Raw genomic sequence first — 19,405 nt, 5'->3', positions numbered from 1 at the left:
TGCCAGTTAAAACTGTGCCAAAAGAAAGCCCAATAATAACAGTGTGCAGAAGCACTGTCAACTTCTCTGTGCTCGGAGGCATTTGGGATGGACCAATAAACTGTGGAAACGTGTATTGTGGTCAGATGAATCAGTATTTCAGGTATCTTTTGGGAGAAATGGACGCCGTGTGCTCTGGACCAAAGAAGAAAAAGATCATCCATACTGTTACCAGCAACAAGTCTAAAAGCCAGGGTTTATCATGTATGGGGTTGTCTCAGTGCCCTTGGCAAAGGTAACCTGCACATCTATGATGCACCATTAATGCTGAAAAGTACAGAGATTTGCAGCACAATATACTGCCTTTTTTTTCCCAGAGACGCCCATGCATATTTCAACAAGACAATGTGAAACCACATTCTGGACACGTTACAAAGTCCTGGCTGCGGAGTAAGAGGATACAGGTACTTGACTGGCCTGTCTGCAGTCCTGACCTGTCTCCAACAGACAATGTGACACATTTTAAAACGCAAAATGTGGCAACGAAAACCCCGTACTGAGCCCACCTTAAGACTTGTTTGCAGGAAGAATGGGACACAAATACACCTGAAACACTTCATCACTTAGTGTCTTCAGTCCCTAAACGTATTATAAGTGTTGTTAAAAGGAATGGCGACATTACAACGGGGGAAATGCTTTACTGTTCCAACCTTCCTGAAATGTGTTGCAAGAACCAAAATTGGAATAACAACAAAAATCATGATTAAATTATGTTTGTTGTATTGTCTGCAATAATATACAGGTCAAAGTAAAATTAGAAATCACTACTTTTTCTTATTTGTGTTTTCCATACTGTCTCAACTTTTTCTGATTTGGAGTTGTACTCAGAAATGAGCTCAATCATGTGATCATTTTTCTTACTTTATTTAAAACTTGAGGGCAAATGTTTGATCAAATAATGTAGATGTAGAAACAAAATAAATAATTAAATATATAACTAATGATTACAGGTCCAACATAAAAGGTGCATCCCAAATCGCAGTATTCTATGGCATGCTGTAGTCTAAATAGTATAAGCAGTGCATTTACAATGAAAGGGGAGGTGCTACAGGCGAAGGGGCGGGCTTCATGTACTCATAACAGGCACTATTTGTTAGTTTTGTCATTTACTTCACTAATTTGGCAACTGTTAAACATCACTTCGATTGGCAACAAGACTTTTGTCAGGTAGTGTACATGTATGCACTTATCCTTTTGGAACGACACTAAACACCACACTACATAGTTGAGTGTATAAGTGCATATGTGTATAGTGTATAAGTGCACAGTGGGTCATTTGGCAGCGCAACTATTGTACTTTCAAGATTGCAACTTTCTCACGATGTTTCTTCGAGGACAACACATACACTTCATTGAACATGTACACAGACATCACATAGATACTACATAACTGCAGATTCACTGTGTTTATAATAACTTTAACTGTTCAAAGCTATTAGTTACTAGTTAATTACCTAAAGTCACTAATAATCATAACTAATAACCTTAATATTTCTGAATTTGATTGTAATGCAATAATTTGCACCTGTTACTCATAACAGGCACTGTGTGTTACTTTTGTCATTTACTTCACTAATTTGGCAACGGTTAAAACATCACTAGGGAAATGCTTTGAATTTCGGTTTAGTAAAAAGTTTGTTCCTTTTGGGATATGTACACTACCTCACAAAAGTCTTGGCTCCTATCCAAGTTTTAGGAACAACAAATGATAACTTGACTTCTAGTTGATCATTTGGTATCAGAAGTGGATTAAATGAAAGGAAAAGGCCTCTAGATTACGCTTATTTTACCAAAATAAAATATTATTGTGCCTTGATTTTTAATGATTTCATTAGGACAGTAAGGTCTGACTGTGCTTAGACTAAAGTCTTGTCAGTGAACAGAAATAATGTCCAGTATAGAATATGTGGTCATGCTGCAGTGGAAACAGAATGAATATTGTGTCTGACTGCATCATGAGCTTGGAGGACTGCATCCATACATCTCTGCAATGACTCAAATCACTGATTAATAAAGTCATCTGGAATGGCAAAGAAAGCGTTCTTGCAGGACTCCCAGAGTTCATCAAGATTCTTTAAATTCATCTTCAATGCCTCCATCTTACCCCAGACATGCTCAATAATGTTCATGTCTGGTGACTGGGCTGGCCAATCCTGGAGCACCTTGACCTTCTTTGCTTTCAGGAACTTTGATGTGGAGGCTGAAGTATGAGGAGCTATCCTGCTAAAGAATTTGCCCTCTCCTGTGGTTTGTAATGTAATGGGCAACACAGATATCTTGATATCTCAGGGTGTTGATGTTGCCATCCACTCTGCAGATCTCTCACACACCCCAAACGACCAAGACCAAACTTGACTAATTTCTGTGAGAATCTTGGGTCCATGCGGGTTCCAGTAGGTCTTCTGCAGTATTTGTGATGATTGTGATGCAGTTCAACAGATGATTCATCAGAGAAATCCACCTTCTGACACGTTTCCAAATAATCAACTAAAGTAAAGTTATTATTTGTTGCTCTTATATGTCAGGTAGTGTACTGTAACAGTTCTCTAGATTCAACCAATTAATAGTATATATATATATATATATATATATATATATATATATATATATATATATATATATATATATATATATATATATATATACACACACATACATATATATACACGTATATACGCATAAAATCTAATCGGATTTACGTTTTGAAGATTAAATAAAAGGTAAAAAGATAATATTTTTTATTTCACATATTAAGGTTTTAGTTATGATACTCCCAAAACAATTCCACAGAAATCCGCAGATTTTTACCAAAATTCTCCACAGCAATAGCAAAAAACGTCAGCAGATTCCGTCTGGCCCTACTAATAACCTTAACATTTCTGTTCACATTGATTGTAATGCAATAATGTGAACCTTTTATAAAGCTGCTTTGAAACAAAAATTGTGAAAAGCCTATGCAAATAAACTGAAATTGAATTTCTGTCTGCATACCCAAAATGTTGTGTAATATCCCCTCATATAAATTATGAAAAAAGTATGACCATACACAATGCATTTTGTGACACCAATAAATAAACAGACCATAATATACAATTATAGATTTTTTTATGTGGTCCATATGATTTATATATAGTAATAACGCATGCTGCACAGCCCTGATAAGACCAGGGAACCAGTGCTGTGCACAGACTCTTAAATAGGCAGGTGCTCACAGGGCCGGAGCAAGCTGAACTGCCGCTGTAGGCAAAGGACTATCGTGATGGTCGCAAGAATAACTGGAATCACTGGAGGGGCGGGGCATGGACGCATTGGAGGGGGAGGGACGGGGTACAGGCTGAGAAGGGCACTTCAGCCAATAAGGGCAGAGGGGCAGTGGCTTTAGCCACCGGGCCACTCCCCTGTGCACGACCCTACAGAGAACAGTGTGTGTGTGTGTGTGTGTGTGTGTGTGTGTGTGTGTGACTCACCTCCAGAGGCAGGTATGTGTGTTTCTGCTCCTGTCCCACCTGTAGACAGGGCAGGTGAGGGTACTTGAGCTGCAGGTTGTACTTCTCTCTGAAATACTGAGCTACTGTTCGTTCTACAGTTTGGCCGTTCTCCAACTGCAAAGGGAACCTGGAAAAACATCAAGACACATGCTATAACAACAAACAGACACTAGAGGGCAACATTACACAGCGCTTGATCCTGTAATCTTTTTTACCATCCACCAGATAACAGATGGCTAACAGATGACTATGGATCAGTTATACCATAGACACTGTCAGACCATAGACTATTCTGTCAGATGATTCCCATCCTATGCATTACAAGTTTTACCTTCTAATGTCTGGTGTTCGATGCAGAACTCCTATTGGTTCCTAACAAATCGTTTCAAACTTTCATTCATCCCCTCAGCTGTAAAGCTTTTAACTCGAGGGAGATTTGTATTGTATGATGTGTTTGTGTATTGTGTGTGATATGCTTGTATGCTGCAAACATATTACCTTCGGCAAATGAATAAAGACTAACTAGCTAACCTTTTTGACACTCCACATGATGCTTTGGCTAGATGCTACACAATCAGGGAAGTTCTTAATAAAAATTAATGAAATGAACACTGGCATTATTTATTTCATAATTCATGCATTGAATATTAAAAGACAACTTGTTAAATTTAACTAATTACTTTAAGACTACATTTAGTTTACGAGACTGCTCAATCTTTTCAGTTAGCCAATAACATTAACACAAAATTGATTAAAACATTAAAATATTACTCATTTCTAAGAGAGTTTAAATACATGATTAAATACCGGCTGCAGGGATTAAACGTTTTCAAAACCTAACAATAATCAGGCTCTCAATTTCAGTTATTGTATAAACTTACACTCACCGGCCACTTTATTAGGCACACCTTATTAGTACCGGGTTGGACCCCCTTATTCCTTAATCCTTCGTGGCTTAGATTCAACAAGGTGCTGGAAATATTCCCCAGAAATTTTGCTCCATACTAAAATTGATAGCATCACACAGTTACTGCTGATTTGTCAGCTGCACATCCATGATGCCAATCTCCCGTTCCACCAAATCCTGAAGGTGCTCTATTGGATTGAGCTCTAGTGACTGTGGAGGCCTTTTGAGTACAGTGAACTCATTGTCATGTTCAAGAAACCAGTCTGAGATGATTCGCACTTTATGACATGGTGCATTATCCTGCTGGAAGTAGCCATCAGAAGATGTGTACACTGTGGTCATAAAGGGATGGACATGGTCAGCAACAATACTCAGGTAGGCTGTGGCGTTGACACGAGGCTCAGTTAGTACTAATGGACCCAAAGTGTGCCAAGAAAATATCCCCCACACCATTACACCACCACCTGCCTGAACTGTTGATACAAGGCAGGATGGACCCATGCTTTCATGTTGTTGATGCCAAATTCTGACCATACCATCTGAACCAACCTCAGAAATGGAGACTCATCAGACCAGGCAACGTTTCTCCAATCTTCTATTGTCCAGTTTTGGTGAGCCTGTGTGAATTGTAGCCTCAGTTTCCTGTTCTTAGCTGACAGGAGTGGCACCCGTGTGGTCTTCTGCTGCTGTAGCCCATCCGCCTCAAGGTTGGACGTGTTGTGTGTTCAGAGATGCTCTTCTGCAGACTTCAGTTGTAACGAGTGCTTATTGGAGTTACTGTTGCCTTTCTATCAGCTGGAACCAGTCTGGCCATTCTCCTCTGACATCAACAAGGCATTTGCACCCACAGAACTGCCGCTCACTGGATATTTCCTCTTCTTCAGATCATTCTCTGTAAACCCTAGAGATGGTTGTGCCTGAAAATCCCAGTAGATCAGCAGTTTCTGAAATACTCAGAACAGCCCGTTTGGCACAAACAACCATGTCACGTTCAAAGTCACTTAAATCCCCTTTCTTCCCCATACTGATGCTCGGTTTATACTGCAGCAGATCGTCTTGACCATGTCTACATTCCTAAATGCATTAAGTTGCTGCCATGTGATTGGCTGATTAGAAATTTGCGTTAACAAGCAGCTAAACACCTAATAAAGTGGCCGGTGAGTGTTTATATGGGTGACTGTCATTTCTGACATGCTTAAAATCAAACTGCTCCATGCTAATATCAAACTCATTAAAGCACTGTGGTTTTGGCCTCCATAATCAATATGTTGTGTATTCGTAACTCGAATCACTTCCTGTGCCGGTTTGACTCACGTTTGGTGGCTGGCAGGCCGGCGGGTCACATTGCAGACGCGGTACTTCCTCCGCATGGTCCCGCAGTGGGTCACCTCCACCTTCAGACCTGCACATAAACCAGCTCATGAGAATGAGGCAAACACAAACATTTCACTTCTCTAATTGTGTGCACAATTTTTTTTTTATGCACACCAAGACACAAATTTAATGGTTGCAACATTTGCTTAGATATGATTCAGTAATACGGCTCTGACATTAACCAAACAGGCACTAAATGAATCAGCAGTTCATACTATGTATAAAGCAACTTTTAAAAGTATTATATTACTAAAGTAAGCATACCTTAATCTTTAAAAGTATATATCATAATTCACTTTTCTGCCTTTTTTGATTCTTTTTAAACCCGTTTCAACACTTTTAATATGCTTTTGATCAGTTTTATTTGTTTGTCATAACTGTTGTATTCTGTGTTTCTTTTATTCTTGTCATTATAAGATATTGTCCTACAATTGGCCTACAAACTCTGATATTGTCCTACATTGGCCTACAAACTATTGCTTATGGAGGGTAAAACGCATTTTAAAGCTGGCTTCTGCTGTTGAAACTGCAAGCTATCCTTAATAAACTTTCTTTTATTCTACAAGTCTCTGCCTCTGGCTCTTCTTCATCTGACAGACTGGTCATTTTTGGGTTATAACTGTCGGTTCCCCAACATTTTTGATGCACGCAAGCTGACAGGTCATGTCTGATCTGCTTCTACTTCTCAATTCAATTCATGTTTATTTCTATAGCTCTTTTCACACGATGTAGATTGTGTCAAAGCAGCTTAACATAGTTCTAATAAAGTCCAGATTTCAGAGTTGAAGTTCAGTAATTTTCTCTGCTGAAAGCAAAACCACCAAAGAGCAGCTCTACAAGTGCCGATCTAAGCGAGCCAGTGGTGACAGTGGCGAGGAGAACATCACCAATTGACAAAGTGAAGAGGAAGAAAGAGAAGAAGAAAAAAAACAGAGGAACTAGGCTCTGTTGGGCACGACCATTATTCTTCTGGCCAAACTTTGTGTGGAGCTACAGTCTAGGTCAGGGATGGGCAAACTCGATCCTGGAGGGCCGGTGTACCTGCATAGTTTTGCACCAACCCTAATCAAACACACCTGCTTGTAGCTTTCTAGTGATCTTGAAGACACTAATTAGGGTGTTCAGGTGTGTTTGATTAGTGTTGGAGCAAAACTCTGCAGGGACACCGGCCCTCCAGGATTGAGTTTGCCCATGCCTGGTCTAGGTGCAGGAGGCTGAAGAAGCTGGACGTTCATCATGGAGAAAGTGCAGGTGTGAGTAGGTCACTGATGGGGGTGATCAAGCTGGCCCAAACAATCAATGCGGGGACTCGTCTCTCATGGTGGTCTTTCAGGAATCAGTCGCATGCATTCCATTCCTCAATGACGACCACAGCATCAGCTCGGGTTACTGCCTGGTCCAGGATTATGGATATCTTGGGATACAACTATACAACCATATTTGTGATTGGTTGCTGTCGCCTCAGCAGCCAAAGAGCTTGCTCCTTAGGATTTTAGACGCCTCAGTGTTGTTTTACGCTAAGAATCGCATTTTCAAAGACCCTCTTCCGCCCCAGCTCCACCTGTGTTTAGATCTGCTATGGGGATCCATGTATATTATGTTTGCTGCAGCAGTGTGTTATATTATCAGACTGTATGTCTATGAATATTCTATAGATAGGTCTCAGTACCTTCTCTGCCATAATTATCAATGCAGCAGCAGCGTAGCAGATATATTCCACCAAGACCAAACATTAACATTGCCATATATAAATTATTCGCCCTCCTGTGTATTTTATTTTTTTCTTTTTCAAATATTTCCCAAAAGATGTTTAACACAGCAATAGATTTTCCACAGATTTTTCTTCTGGAAAAAGTCTTATTTGTTTTATTTTGGCTAAAACAAAAGCAGTTTTGATTTTTTAAACCCATTTTAATGTCAATATTTTTACCCCCCATAAGCAATATTTGTTTTAGATTCTCTACAGAACAAACCACTGTTGTACAATGACTTGCCTAATTATCCTAACTTCACCCTAATTAACCTCGTTAAGCCTTTAAATGTCACTTTAAGCTAAATACTAGTATCTTAAAGAATATCTAGTCAAATATTATTTACTGTCATCATAGCAAAGATAAAATAAATCAGTTATCAGAAATGAGTTATTAAAACTATGTTTAGGTTTAAAACATTTCTCTCTGTTAAACAGAAGATGGGGGGAAAAATATAACATTAATTCTGACTTCAACTGTATATATTCTTTACCATAATAAATCTCTCCAAGAGCTGTCATGACTGAAAGATTGCAATATATTACTTTTAAATGAAATACTGTACACAAACACACATAAACACACACACCTTTGATTTCTTTGGTGAATTTGACTCTGTGGGAGTCTGTGAGGGGCCGAGGCTGCTCGTCAATGTTGTGGATGTCCAGGACCTCACACATGAACTGAATGACTGGCTGTGCTTTGTAGAAAGCCGTGGCTGACACTGAAACACAGGAGAGAGGAAAACTGATGAGAAACGCTTCAGTGCAGATTTTCATTTTAAAAAAGGGGTCATGATGAAGCAAAAATTTCATTATAAAAAGAAAATCTCAGATCTGCTAGCATTTAATATATCTACTGCATTTGAAGGAGGACAGTTTATTAGTGGTTTTGTGCAGCTGCTGTTTGTTATGAAAAACTATGATTTATTTTTTTTTCCACAAAAGGTAACAAATATGTTGTTTATTATTGTTAATAATAAAGTTTCAGTTCATTTGTGTCTTTAAATATAACATAACCCTGATTTTAAAAAATCTGCACTGGCTTCCTTTCACTTTTCGAACTGATTAAAATCCTCATGCTTGCGTACAAGGCCTTGAATGGTTAAGCACCTCAACATTTATCTGAGCTTTTAATCCCATACACTCCAGACATGTCTTGCACTCATCTGATGCTGGTCTTTTAACTGCTCAGTCAATGCGGCTTTCCCTTCATTTGCACCTAAATTGAGGAACTCTTTACCCTCTGATATTCGCGATGCAGAATCCTGGAGTTTTTAAATCATATCTTAAAACTTACTTATAGGGTAGCTTTTATTTGATTTTGTTAGACTTTTATATGATTTTTTTAAACTATTATTATTATTAATATTTTATGTGTTTAATTATTTTTTATTATAATTTTTTTTCTTTTACTGCTGCACACTTTATATCTGTAAAGTGCTTTGAGATGCTACTTTTAAAGGCGTTAAATAAAAATACGATACGAAACTTAAGTCCCGCCCAATTTTTGCTCGTGCAAACACAGGAAAATTTAACCCCTCCTCCCCACGCCCCGCCCACAAACACAGTAGCAAAGAAAAAGAGGAAAACAAACACTGTAGCAGATCCCTGTTAAATCAAGTCAACAAGACGATGTGCTCAGCTGGTTTATTATTTTCTCTACCCAATGAGGCTGTAAAGAGTCAGTGGTTGAGGTTTATTTTTGCAAAAATACCTCAGAATTATAGCCCCAGCCTTGTGCTGTTCCCGTCATTTTTCTGACGAGTGCTTCAGCAATCTACACACTTACAATGGTGGATTCGTCGGCCGTTTGTTAAAGGAAGGATCAGAAAACACTATTGATGTATGGGACTTTGTGTACTGTAAAGTTTCTATCGAGCTCTGTCAGTTGATGGATCAGTTTCTTCCATTTCACAAGTGTAAGTAAATGTGATTAAAATGGTTGCCTCCTTGTTTTCTTTGTGTTGTTACTTGTAACCGCTTGTACTGTATCTGGTTAACTCCTATACTCATATCGCGTCTAAAACCATGTTAAAAACGTGAATGTGCCGCTTTGTTTACGGATTTAAATGCGTTAAGCTCACGATTACTGCCGTTTGTAGTAGCAAAGACCACCATCTGCTGTTCCTACACACGTGCGGCGGTCAAGTTTCAAAATAGTTCAGCTTTTGCCGCTGTGTAGATTAATACTGAATGTGTGCCACTGTTTTTACTTATGGTTAAGAATAGAGCAATATTATGGTTATGGTTAACTAAATAAGAGCAATGTACTGGTGTTAAACTGCATTGCTTTAATGCACTTCTGCATTGGGCTCACACACATACCTGCCAACATTAGTTAGATTAGGGTGAGGTATCTGAATAACACTGTTGAGAACCGGGTACTGTGTACTGTGGTGTTAGTAAGTTAACTATGAAGCATGTTTCGGGCGTCTGCTGCAATCGGATCCTATACCAATGTTTGCGAACCGGGGGGTTCACAGACCGTACCAAAATGCTGAGGACCGGGGGTGGGGGGCGGTGGTTGAAATTACAGGAGTTTTCTGGGATAAATAACAAAACAGGAGGGTGGAGATGGGTCTGAAATGCAGGAGACTCCTGGGAAAAAGTGTTGGCAGGTATGCTCACACATGCACTCTGGCTACTTCAACACTGTTGATAAACCGTGGTAGGCATTTCTCTCTGTCTTGCACTGAACGCTGTCGACCAAATCGCAACAGGCTGTCATCTGTCCAATCAGCTCAGAATCAGCATAACAAATGAATCCCTGAACGAATCATATGGGAGTCGCTGGGATAATTAGGTAAAAATAAATGCATATTATAAGACAATGAAAGTGTTTTTTGACATTGCATGCATATCAGCCTGTTGTTGGAGACCCCAAAACCAAAATATGACCCTTTTTAATGCATAATAGGGGCTCTTTAAAATCAGTATGTAATAAACATATGGGGTTTTAAATTAGGGGTTGGAAAACAATTACGTTAAGTTCAAAGTGCAATTAATAAATAAATGTAAAACAAAATAATCTAAACTTTAAAGTATAAATCTCTTTTGTAGAAGTCTATCAAGTTATTTTTGTATTTCGTTAAAAAATTATTAAATATTAAATATAATATTAATATTAATTATTAAATATTAAAAATAACTTAAGGCTACAAAAAAATTATCCACATCGGAAAATATTTTTTCATTGTACAATTATGCAAGAAAAATCCCTTGAAAGAAGATTTTCTAGTTGAAATGCTTAAAATAAAAATACATTATTGAATTCAGCGTACAGCTTGCCTTCAATTTAATAGAGAGAGCCAGTAACAATCGAAATTATTTTATAAACGTCTTAATCTCCTAACATTCTTAACGTGCTCATAAGTATTGTATACTGTATTGGATGATCAGCTGTAGGTTGTAATCTTTAAAAACCCCAATTTCTAAATGCATTTCACACACTTTTAGTAAACAGAAGCATCAAGCCCAATCCTGAAGTCACTCTTTTTCACTCCTGTGAGAAAACATCTCCACGAATGTTGACGTGAACTCAAAGCTGATGCTTTCGCGCTCTTTCTGAGGCCATTCACTGCTTTATAACCGTGACAATGAGGCAGTGAAAGGAGAGACGATTTCAGACGGTTGGACTTTTCCCTGCGCTTCAGACAGAGGGGGAGGAGCAGAGATGCAGCCAATTGACTTATGGGAGTTTGCGAGAGCGGGAAAACACGCAGACAGAGACACTGAGAACTGCTGAACTCAGTGAAAGGAAGAAAGAGAGGCTCCTTTAACACCCCCTTCAATCAGACAAACCCCCACCACCATCATTCAGCCCTTAAGTGAGACCCGCTCTCACACTCCTACTAAAAAAAACACACAGGATACTCAAAGGATGCGCACCATCAATGTTGAGCATCATTTTCCACATGGCGGGCCGAACAGACTGATGGAAACCGAACCACACCTCTCTACCGCCACCTAGAGGATGATCATAACCCTCCGGGGCGGAGAAGAACGAGCGGCCTACGGGTGTGTACCTGTGAGAGACAAAGCAGAGACATCATCAGACTTTAAAAATGTAGATGATATTAAGGATTCAGTGATTTCATATCTCAAACTGATAGAACTAAATGAGAAAACTGTCAGAAAAGTCAGCAAGGAATCAAGACTACCATTTATTTTGTTTGTATTTCCCTAATGCATTTGTTCTAATGTGAGAATTTATGTATTTTACATACTTTAGATTATGGATGTTTTGACTCTGCAATCTTTAATTTCCTGTGATGAAGTAAATGGACAACAAACATACACTGCAGTTCACAGAAAGCATTTTATGCTCACAGAAACACAAAATCTGTAACATTTTACATCCGTTTACAATTATTCATTAAGCAGACACTTTTAGCCAAACCAACTTAAATGTGAGGATGAAAAAAGCTCCTCAAATCAGAGTAACAGAAAATAAATATCTAAAAGGAAAATTATCCCTCTCTAAGCATGTGGAGATGAGTGTGTCCTACATGTGACAATCTGAAATATCATTACAACTTTACATGCCTGTCATAAATTTTAAAATGTAATTACTTCCTGTTATTAATTCCTAATTCAAAGCTGAATTTCCAGCATCATTGCTCCAGCCGGTCACATGAACCTTCAAATCATTCAAGTCAAGTTTATTAGTATTGAACTTTAAAGTCAGAAAATTCTCAGATGTGATTAGGAAGTATTCATAGTTAATCTGCAGTTAAACAATAAGATGTACTTTTTCAAAAAGATGAGATCTATTCTCCCTCTCTCTCTCCTTATGACTAATAATAAGGTTGGACCGTGCATTTGCGTCTAAAAATAGTAGAATGTATTTGAGCACGTGTACACATATAAAGTATGCCCATGTAGTTTCATAAAATGATTATCATATATTTTTTTATATTTATTCATTCATGCATGCAGTTGAAGTCAGAATTATTAGCCCACCTTTGATTTTTTTTTTTCTTTTTTAAATATTTCCCAAATGATGTTTAACAGAGCAAGGAAATTTTCACAGTATGTCTGATAATCTTTTTTCTTCTGAAGAAAGTTTTATTTGTTTCATTTCAGAGAGAATAAAAGCAGTTTAATTTTTTAAAAACCATTTTAAGGTCAATATTATTAGCCCCTTTAAGCTATTTTTTCGACAGTCTACGGAACAAACCATTATGGTGTATAAACCAACAAACCATTATAACTTGCCTAATTACCCTAACCTGCCTAGTTAACCTAATTAACCTAGTTAAGCCTTTAAATGTTACTTTAAGCTGTATAGAAGTGTCTTGAAAAAGATCTAGTCAAATATTATTTACTGTCATCATGGCAAAGATAAAATAAATCAGTTATTAGAGATGAGTTATTAAAACTATTACGTTTAGAAATTTGTTGAAGAAATCTGCTCTCCGTTAAACAGAAAATGGGGGGAAAATAAACAGGGGGGCTAATAAATCAGGGTGTCTAATAATTCTGACTTCAACTGTATATTTCTTAAAATTAATTATCTAATAAACTTATGAAATTTTGGGTTGAAAAACAATAATGTCAAGTTCAAAAGGCAATTAGTAAATAAGTAAAACAAAATAATTTGAAAAATTATCTTTAAATTAATTGTGAGATCTGAATGTTTCAGAGTAGAAAGCTCTTTTGTAGAAGTCTCTTTTGAGTTAATTTTGTATTCATTTAAAATATATACACATGTTAAAATACTTATTTAAACATATTTAAATACTTATTATTGCTACTTAAAAAACACATATCAAAAAAAAAATATGGTGTCATTTTTTAATGTACAATTAAGAAAAATCGTAATAAAAAATATTTTCCATTTGCTTGTTAAAAATAAAAAAATATTCAATGCAATGTACAGCTTGCAAATAAATAAAGAGTTATTAATGTATTGGGTTGGGTATCATTTGGGGTTATTTCGATACCGGCGTTAAACTGATACTTTTAAAACAGTACTGTGCCAGAACCGATACTTTTAAGATACAAAATTATTTGACCAAAAATATTTTAAATCATTTTGACTGAAGATTAAAGATTAAATTATACAATTCATATTTTATACATTTGAATTGCATTAATATATTTATTTTGATCAGTTGTTTGTTAGGATGAATTTAAGATTTGCATTATACAATTAACATTACATTAGCTTTCTACTAACCTGTGGAAAGGCTGTCATCAAAATCAGGGAACACCTTTTTTCTAGGGATTGGGCTTGTGACTACATTTGCATGGACATCATTGATCTAATGATTTGCCTTAATCTGCTGTTTATATGAGCTGCTGTTTTAATGTTCCTTTTCATGAGCCAGTTTTACATGTTATAACACAGATTAATGAACGTTTCTCTGGAGTTTCATGTAATTTTGCTGCAGTTCAACATTTTCACTTTCATTCAGGAACATTTTATTCATGCCCCCTTGACAAACTGAGGTATTTGATGCGAGCGTTAAGTAAGGACTGGTGGAAGAGTGTTGTTTTAATGGGATTTGATACCGAACCCTGAACAAAAAGAGAAACACGATTTCACGGTGTGGGTGATCTTTAAGATAATCAAATATTGCTGTTTACATGGTAGTCTCTTAATAGGAGTATTGTCTTAATCATATTAAAATCAGAGTATTAGTGTCCATGTAAACAGTCACTGAAAGTGCCAGATTATGTCACGAGCTGTCAAACACAGTGCATTCCTCTGCCCTTAGGTTGATTCCATGTGCCCTCAAATTTTATTAAGTTTGAGGGCGTTTCCTCCCTTACGCACAACTTTTGTAAAAGCATTTGCTGCATGTTGGTGTGTAAGAGTCCTTGCTTGTAAAATACAGCCATACTTTAGACTGCTTAAATTAAGCAAATTAGATGAACGCGATTAAGCATATTGATAAAGAGAGTCGCTCACTTTGCCTTTTATATCCAAGCAATAAAAACAGCTAACGTCGCTGACGGGGTCTGTATCCCCCAAAGTGGTTTAGAATTAAATGTTTAGAAATGGTGTCACACACCAAATACTTGTGTGCTTTGGTGCACCCCTTGATGCTTCTTACGTCCTTGTCGCAGCACCAGTGGCACTGAAATTAGGCACTGAAATTCATATGCTGATTCTGTCCGGTCCATACCGGTTACATTTGTACTGGTGCCATAATGGCACCGGATTTCGGTACCCAATCCTATAAATGTATTAACCTTCAAACATTCTTAATTGTGCTCTTAAATATGATATATTGAATTGGATGATCAGCTGAAGGTTGTTATCTTTGCATTTCAAACTTTTAGTAAACAGAAGCATCAAGCCCAATCCAAAAGTCCCTTGATCACTCCTGTGAGAAAACATCTTCATGAATGTTGACGTGAACTCAAAGCTGATGCTTTGGCTAGAATTGTTGCACTCGCACTCACTTCATGGAGGGCAGATGGCGAAGCACCACATCCACAGCGTGCACTGGGTTGGTGCTGATTGGCTTGTCCAATTCCAGCGGCTCTGGCATACTGCGCCCGGTTAGCACCTCGTGCAGCAGGTGCCAGCTCACCAGAGACACAAACTTAATTGAGACTTTAAAGGGCCGGTCTTTGCCCCCTTCACCTGGCAGCGTGACATCCAGATCCACCTGTGGATACATTACAATAATTACAAAATAAATGAGGATGTATTGTTATTCAATGCCATGTCAGCATCAAAGGCTATTTTCAAGGCAAGAAATAAATATACAATTAAAAACAACAAACAAATGAATACAGACATCAGACCCCCTAGGTTTTATTATTAGATTTTTTTATTTTTTTGCGAAAAACCACAGACAGCTCTTAGCACTTTTAAAACTATTATGTTTAGAAATGTGTTGAAAAAAATCTTCTCTCCATTAAACAGAAAATGGGGGGGGGGGGGGGGGAATAAACAGGGGGGCTAATAATTCTGACCTCAACTGTATATATTTCTTAAAATTAATTATCTAATAAACTTATGAAATTTGGGGTTGAAAAACAATGTCAAGTTCAAAAGGCAATTAGTAAATAAATAAATAAAACTAAATAATTAGAAAAATTATCTTTAAATTAATTGTGAGATCTGAATGTTTTAGAGTAGAAAGTTCTTTTGTAGAAGTCTCTTTTGAGTTGATTTTGTATTCATTTAAAATATACACATATATTAAAATACTTCCCTAAAAAACAACCCTAAATAGTTATTGCTACTAAGAAAACACATCAGAAAAAAAAAAAGAAGTCATTTTTCAATGTACAATTAAGAAAACCGTAATAATTTTTTTTTCCATTTGCTTGTAAAAAATAAAAAAAACTATTCAATGCAATGTACGGCTTGCAAATAAATAGAGTTATAAATGTATTGGGTTGGGTATCATTTGGGGTTATTTCGATACACCTTTTTTCTAGGGTTAGGGCTTGTGACTACATTTGCATGGACATCAGTGATCTAATGATTTGCCTTAACCTGTTGTTTACATGAGCTGCTGTTTTAATGTTACTTTTCATGAGCCAGTCTTACATGTTAACACAGATTAATGAACGTTTTGTATGGAGTTTCATGCCATTTTGCTGCAGTTTGACATTTTCACTTTCATTCAGGAATATTTTTTTCATGCCCCCGTGACAAACTGAGGTATTTGACACATTCAGGCAGAATGCATCTTTGTACTTGAAACGCAGCGCTCAGGAACAGTTTAAAACTTGTTCGCATCAAATAAAAACAACAAACAAATGAATACAGAAATCAGACCCCCTAGTTTTCATTATTAGATTTTTTTATTTATTATGCGAAAAACCACAGAGAACTCTTAGCACTTTTCTTTTGCTTTTAAAGTGCATCTCATTACAAGCTTGAGAAGATGGTTGGCACATGTTGATCCCCAAACATATGTCATCCAAACTCAGAGCAGATGCAGACAGATAATCACCAAGCACTGAGCAAAATCACTTTCTTTATTTCATTTCATTTATTTATTTATTTAATTTATACTTATGTTTATATTCATATTTATATATTCATATTTTAATTTCATATATTTGTATTTAGTATTATTTGTTAATATTAAATTTTATTTATTAATATTTATATTAAAGGTATACTCATGTATAAATGTTTTTATTTATTTTAAATAGTATTTATGAATATTCATATTAATTTATATTTAATTTCATTCATATATTTTTTTATATATTATTTTATTTATTTGAATTTATTGATATTTAAAAAATATTTAACTGTATTTATGAATATGTATATTTATGATTTGACATTCATAAATAAATTAAATATCCATAAACATAAATATTCATATTTATGATTTTTTTATTTAATTGACTGGCTGATTAACTGATTGGTTGGCTGACTGACTGCAGCTCTAGAATACCATGAGTATTTTAACATGCAAATATACATACAAACTGCCACTGGACAATAATCTGTGCATTGAGTTCACCCACGATGCCTGAACAGATTCTGAAAGCAGCATGTGTTTGTTTACCCCTGCAGGTGCCACAGGAAGTGGGTTGGCGGTGTACAGACTTTTCTTCCCATCATAAACTGGCCTTCGATCCCCAAAGATGGTGACCTTAAAGTGCTGCACCATGGAGTCCACCACCTCCCTGCAGAGACAACACTCTTCAGTATTTATTTATTATTATTGCAGAGAACAGGAACTTATAAATAAACACAAATTATCAGCACATAAAAATAAGTGCATTGGTTTTTACATTTAGTGGCTATACAGAGTACAAGAGGGTTGACGATTTTTCTTTTTATAGATTTTTTTAGACCCCAAACTGTAGGGGTTATTTACAGTTTTAACCCAAAGAATGCCCAGTCTTTCAGATGAAGAAGACCCGGAGTCAGAGATTCAAATAAATAAAGTTTACTGAAGATAGTTTGCAGTTTCATCAGCAGAAGCCAGCTTTAACACTCGCCATGAGTTCCTAGGCCGCTCTGCATACAATCCCAAATCAATAACAATTATACTCTCACATAACGTCATTAACTGCGTCATACATATCGGTGTTCTTACCTGATTATTTAAAACACAGATAGACTAGGAAAATTTCCACGTGCGTACAATTCTGAACAATATCTTAAGCATATAAATGTCAGACATCAACTAGACTGTTCCATAACAATTAATATCCTACTAGTTCCATAACAATTAATATCCTACTAGTTCCATAACAATTAATATGCTACTAGTTCCATAACAATTAATATCCTACTAGTTCCATAACAATTAATATCCTACTAGTTCCATAACAATGAATATGCTACTAGTTCCATAACAATTAATATCCTACTAGTTCCATAACAATTAATATCCTACTAGTTCCATAACAATGAATATGCTACTAGTTCCATAATTAATATCCTACTAGTTCCATAACAATTAATATGCTACTAGTTCCATAACAATTAATATCCTACTAGTTCCATAACAATGAATATGCTACTAGTTCCATAATTAATATCCTACTAGTTCCATAACAATTAATATGCTACTAGTTCCATAACAATTAATATCCTACTAGTTCCATAACAATTAATATGCTACTAGTTCCATAACAATTAATATGCTACTAGTTCCATAACAATTAATATGCTACTAGTTCCATAACAATTAATATGCTACTAGTTCCATAACAATTAATATGCTACTAGTTCCATAACAATTAATATGCTACTAGTTCCATAACAATTAATATCCTACTAGTTCCATAACAATTAATATCCTACTAGTTCCATAACAATTAATATCCTACTAGTTCCATAACAATTAATATGCTACTAGTTCCAGTGTAGTGTGTGTAGAGTGTAGTGAGAAAGCAAAACAATCCAATGAACCACGCTATCTCACAGTGTATTATAGTTTGTGTAATAGCCGTATATACGGTTTATATGAAGAGAGAAATAGGAGTAGGGCGGGATGTCATTCCTAAGGGCAAATGTGCGTTTCATGTCAAATACAGAAGTGAAAGCATGCTGAAATATTAACGAGAGCTGTTTATCTGTTAGGAAAATTGATCAAAATGACCATCTGATGATTTTTAATCATCTGAAATTTTGTATTAGGCCTATTGTTTTGTTCATTTCTGCACTGACACCTTGAAAGAAAGATCAACATTGATCTGCTTCATGATCTGACTGCGGTCTCGGTTCATCTGGAACTTCTCTCTATAGTTTAAGCTGATAATGCATTATTCTAGTGAACTTTTTTAATAGATTGGTTAATTCAATAAATAGATTTTTACAAAACTGAAATGAGGCTATGTATGAGAAAGTCTGACCTCTCTGATTTATATTTGATGATGTCTGTGGGTGTCAAAATTAAACTGCACATTTACACTTATTAAAAAAAATGATGGATGGATGGATGGATGGATGGATGGATGGATGGATGGATGGATGGATGGATGGATGGATGGATGGATGGATGGATGGATGGATGGATGATGGATGGATGGATGGATGGATGGATGGATGGATGGATGGATGGATGGATGGATGGATGGATGGATGGATGGATGGATGGATGGATGGATGGATGGATGGATGGATGGATGGATGGATGGATGGATGGATGGATGGATGGATGGATGGATGGATGGATGGAGGATGGATGGATGGATGGATGGATGGATGGATGGATGGATGGATGGATGGATGGATGGATGGATGGATGGATGGATGGATGGATGATGGATGGATGGATGGATGGATGGATGGATGGATGGATGGATGGATGGATGGATGGATGGATGGATGGATGGATGGATGGATGGATGGATGGATGGATGGATGGATGGATGGATGGATGGATGGATGGATGGATGGAT

At 36.6% G+C, this 19,405-nt stretch overlaps 1 protein-coding gene across 1 annotated transcript in view; it reads right to left on the bottom strand.

Moving 5' to 3' along the window:
* Positions 1–19,405, bottom strand: part of LOC130243438 (protein argonaute-3) — a 101,857-nt gene that overhangs the window by 48,564 nt on the left and 33,888 nt on the right. Inside the window, 6 exon segments of the mRNA XM_056475614.1 lie at positions 3,507–3,654; positions 5,749–5,836; positions 8,149–8,283; positions 11,450–11,586; positions 14,975–15,183; positions 17,056–17,176. Coding sequence (XP_056331589.1) covers positions 3,507–3,654; positions 5,749–5,836; positions 8,149–8,283; positions 11,450–11,586; positions 14,975–15,183; positions 17,056–17,176 — 838 coding nt within the window.

Source organism: Danio aesculapii, chromosome 16 (assembly GCF_903798145.1).
Source record: "Danio aesculapii chromosome 16, fDanAes4.1, whole genome shotgun sequence".
NCBI classification, from domain to species: Eukaryota; Metazoa; Chordata; class Actinopteri; order Cypriniformes; family Danionidae; genus Danio; species Danio aesculapii.
Note: the sequence above shows the minus strand (reverse complement) of the source record. Positions and strands in the feature narration are given on the sequence as shown.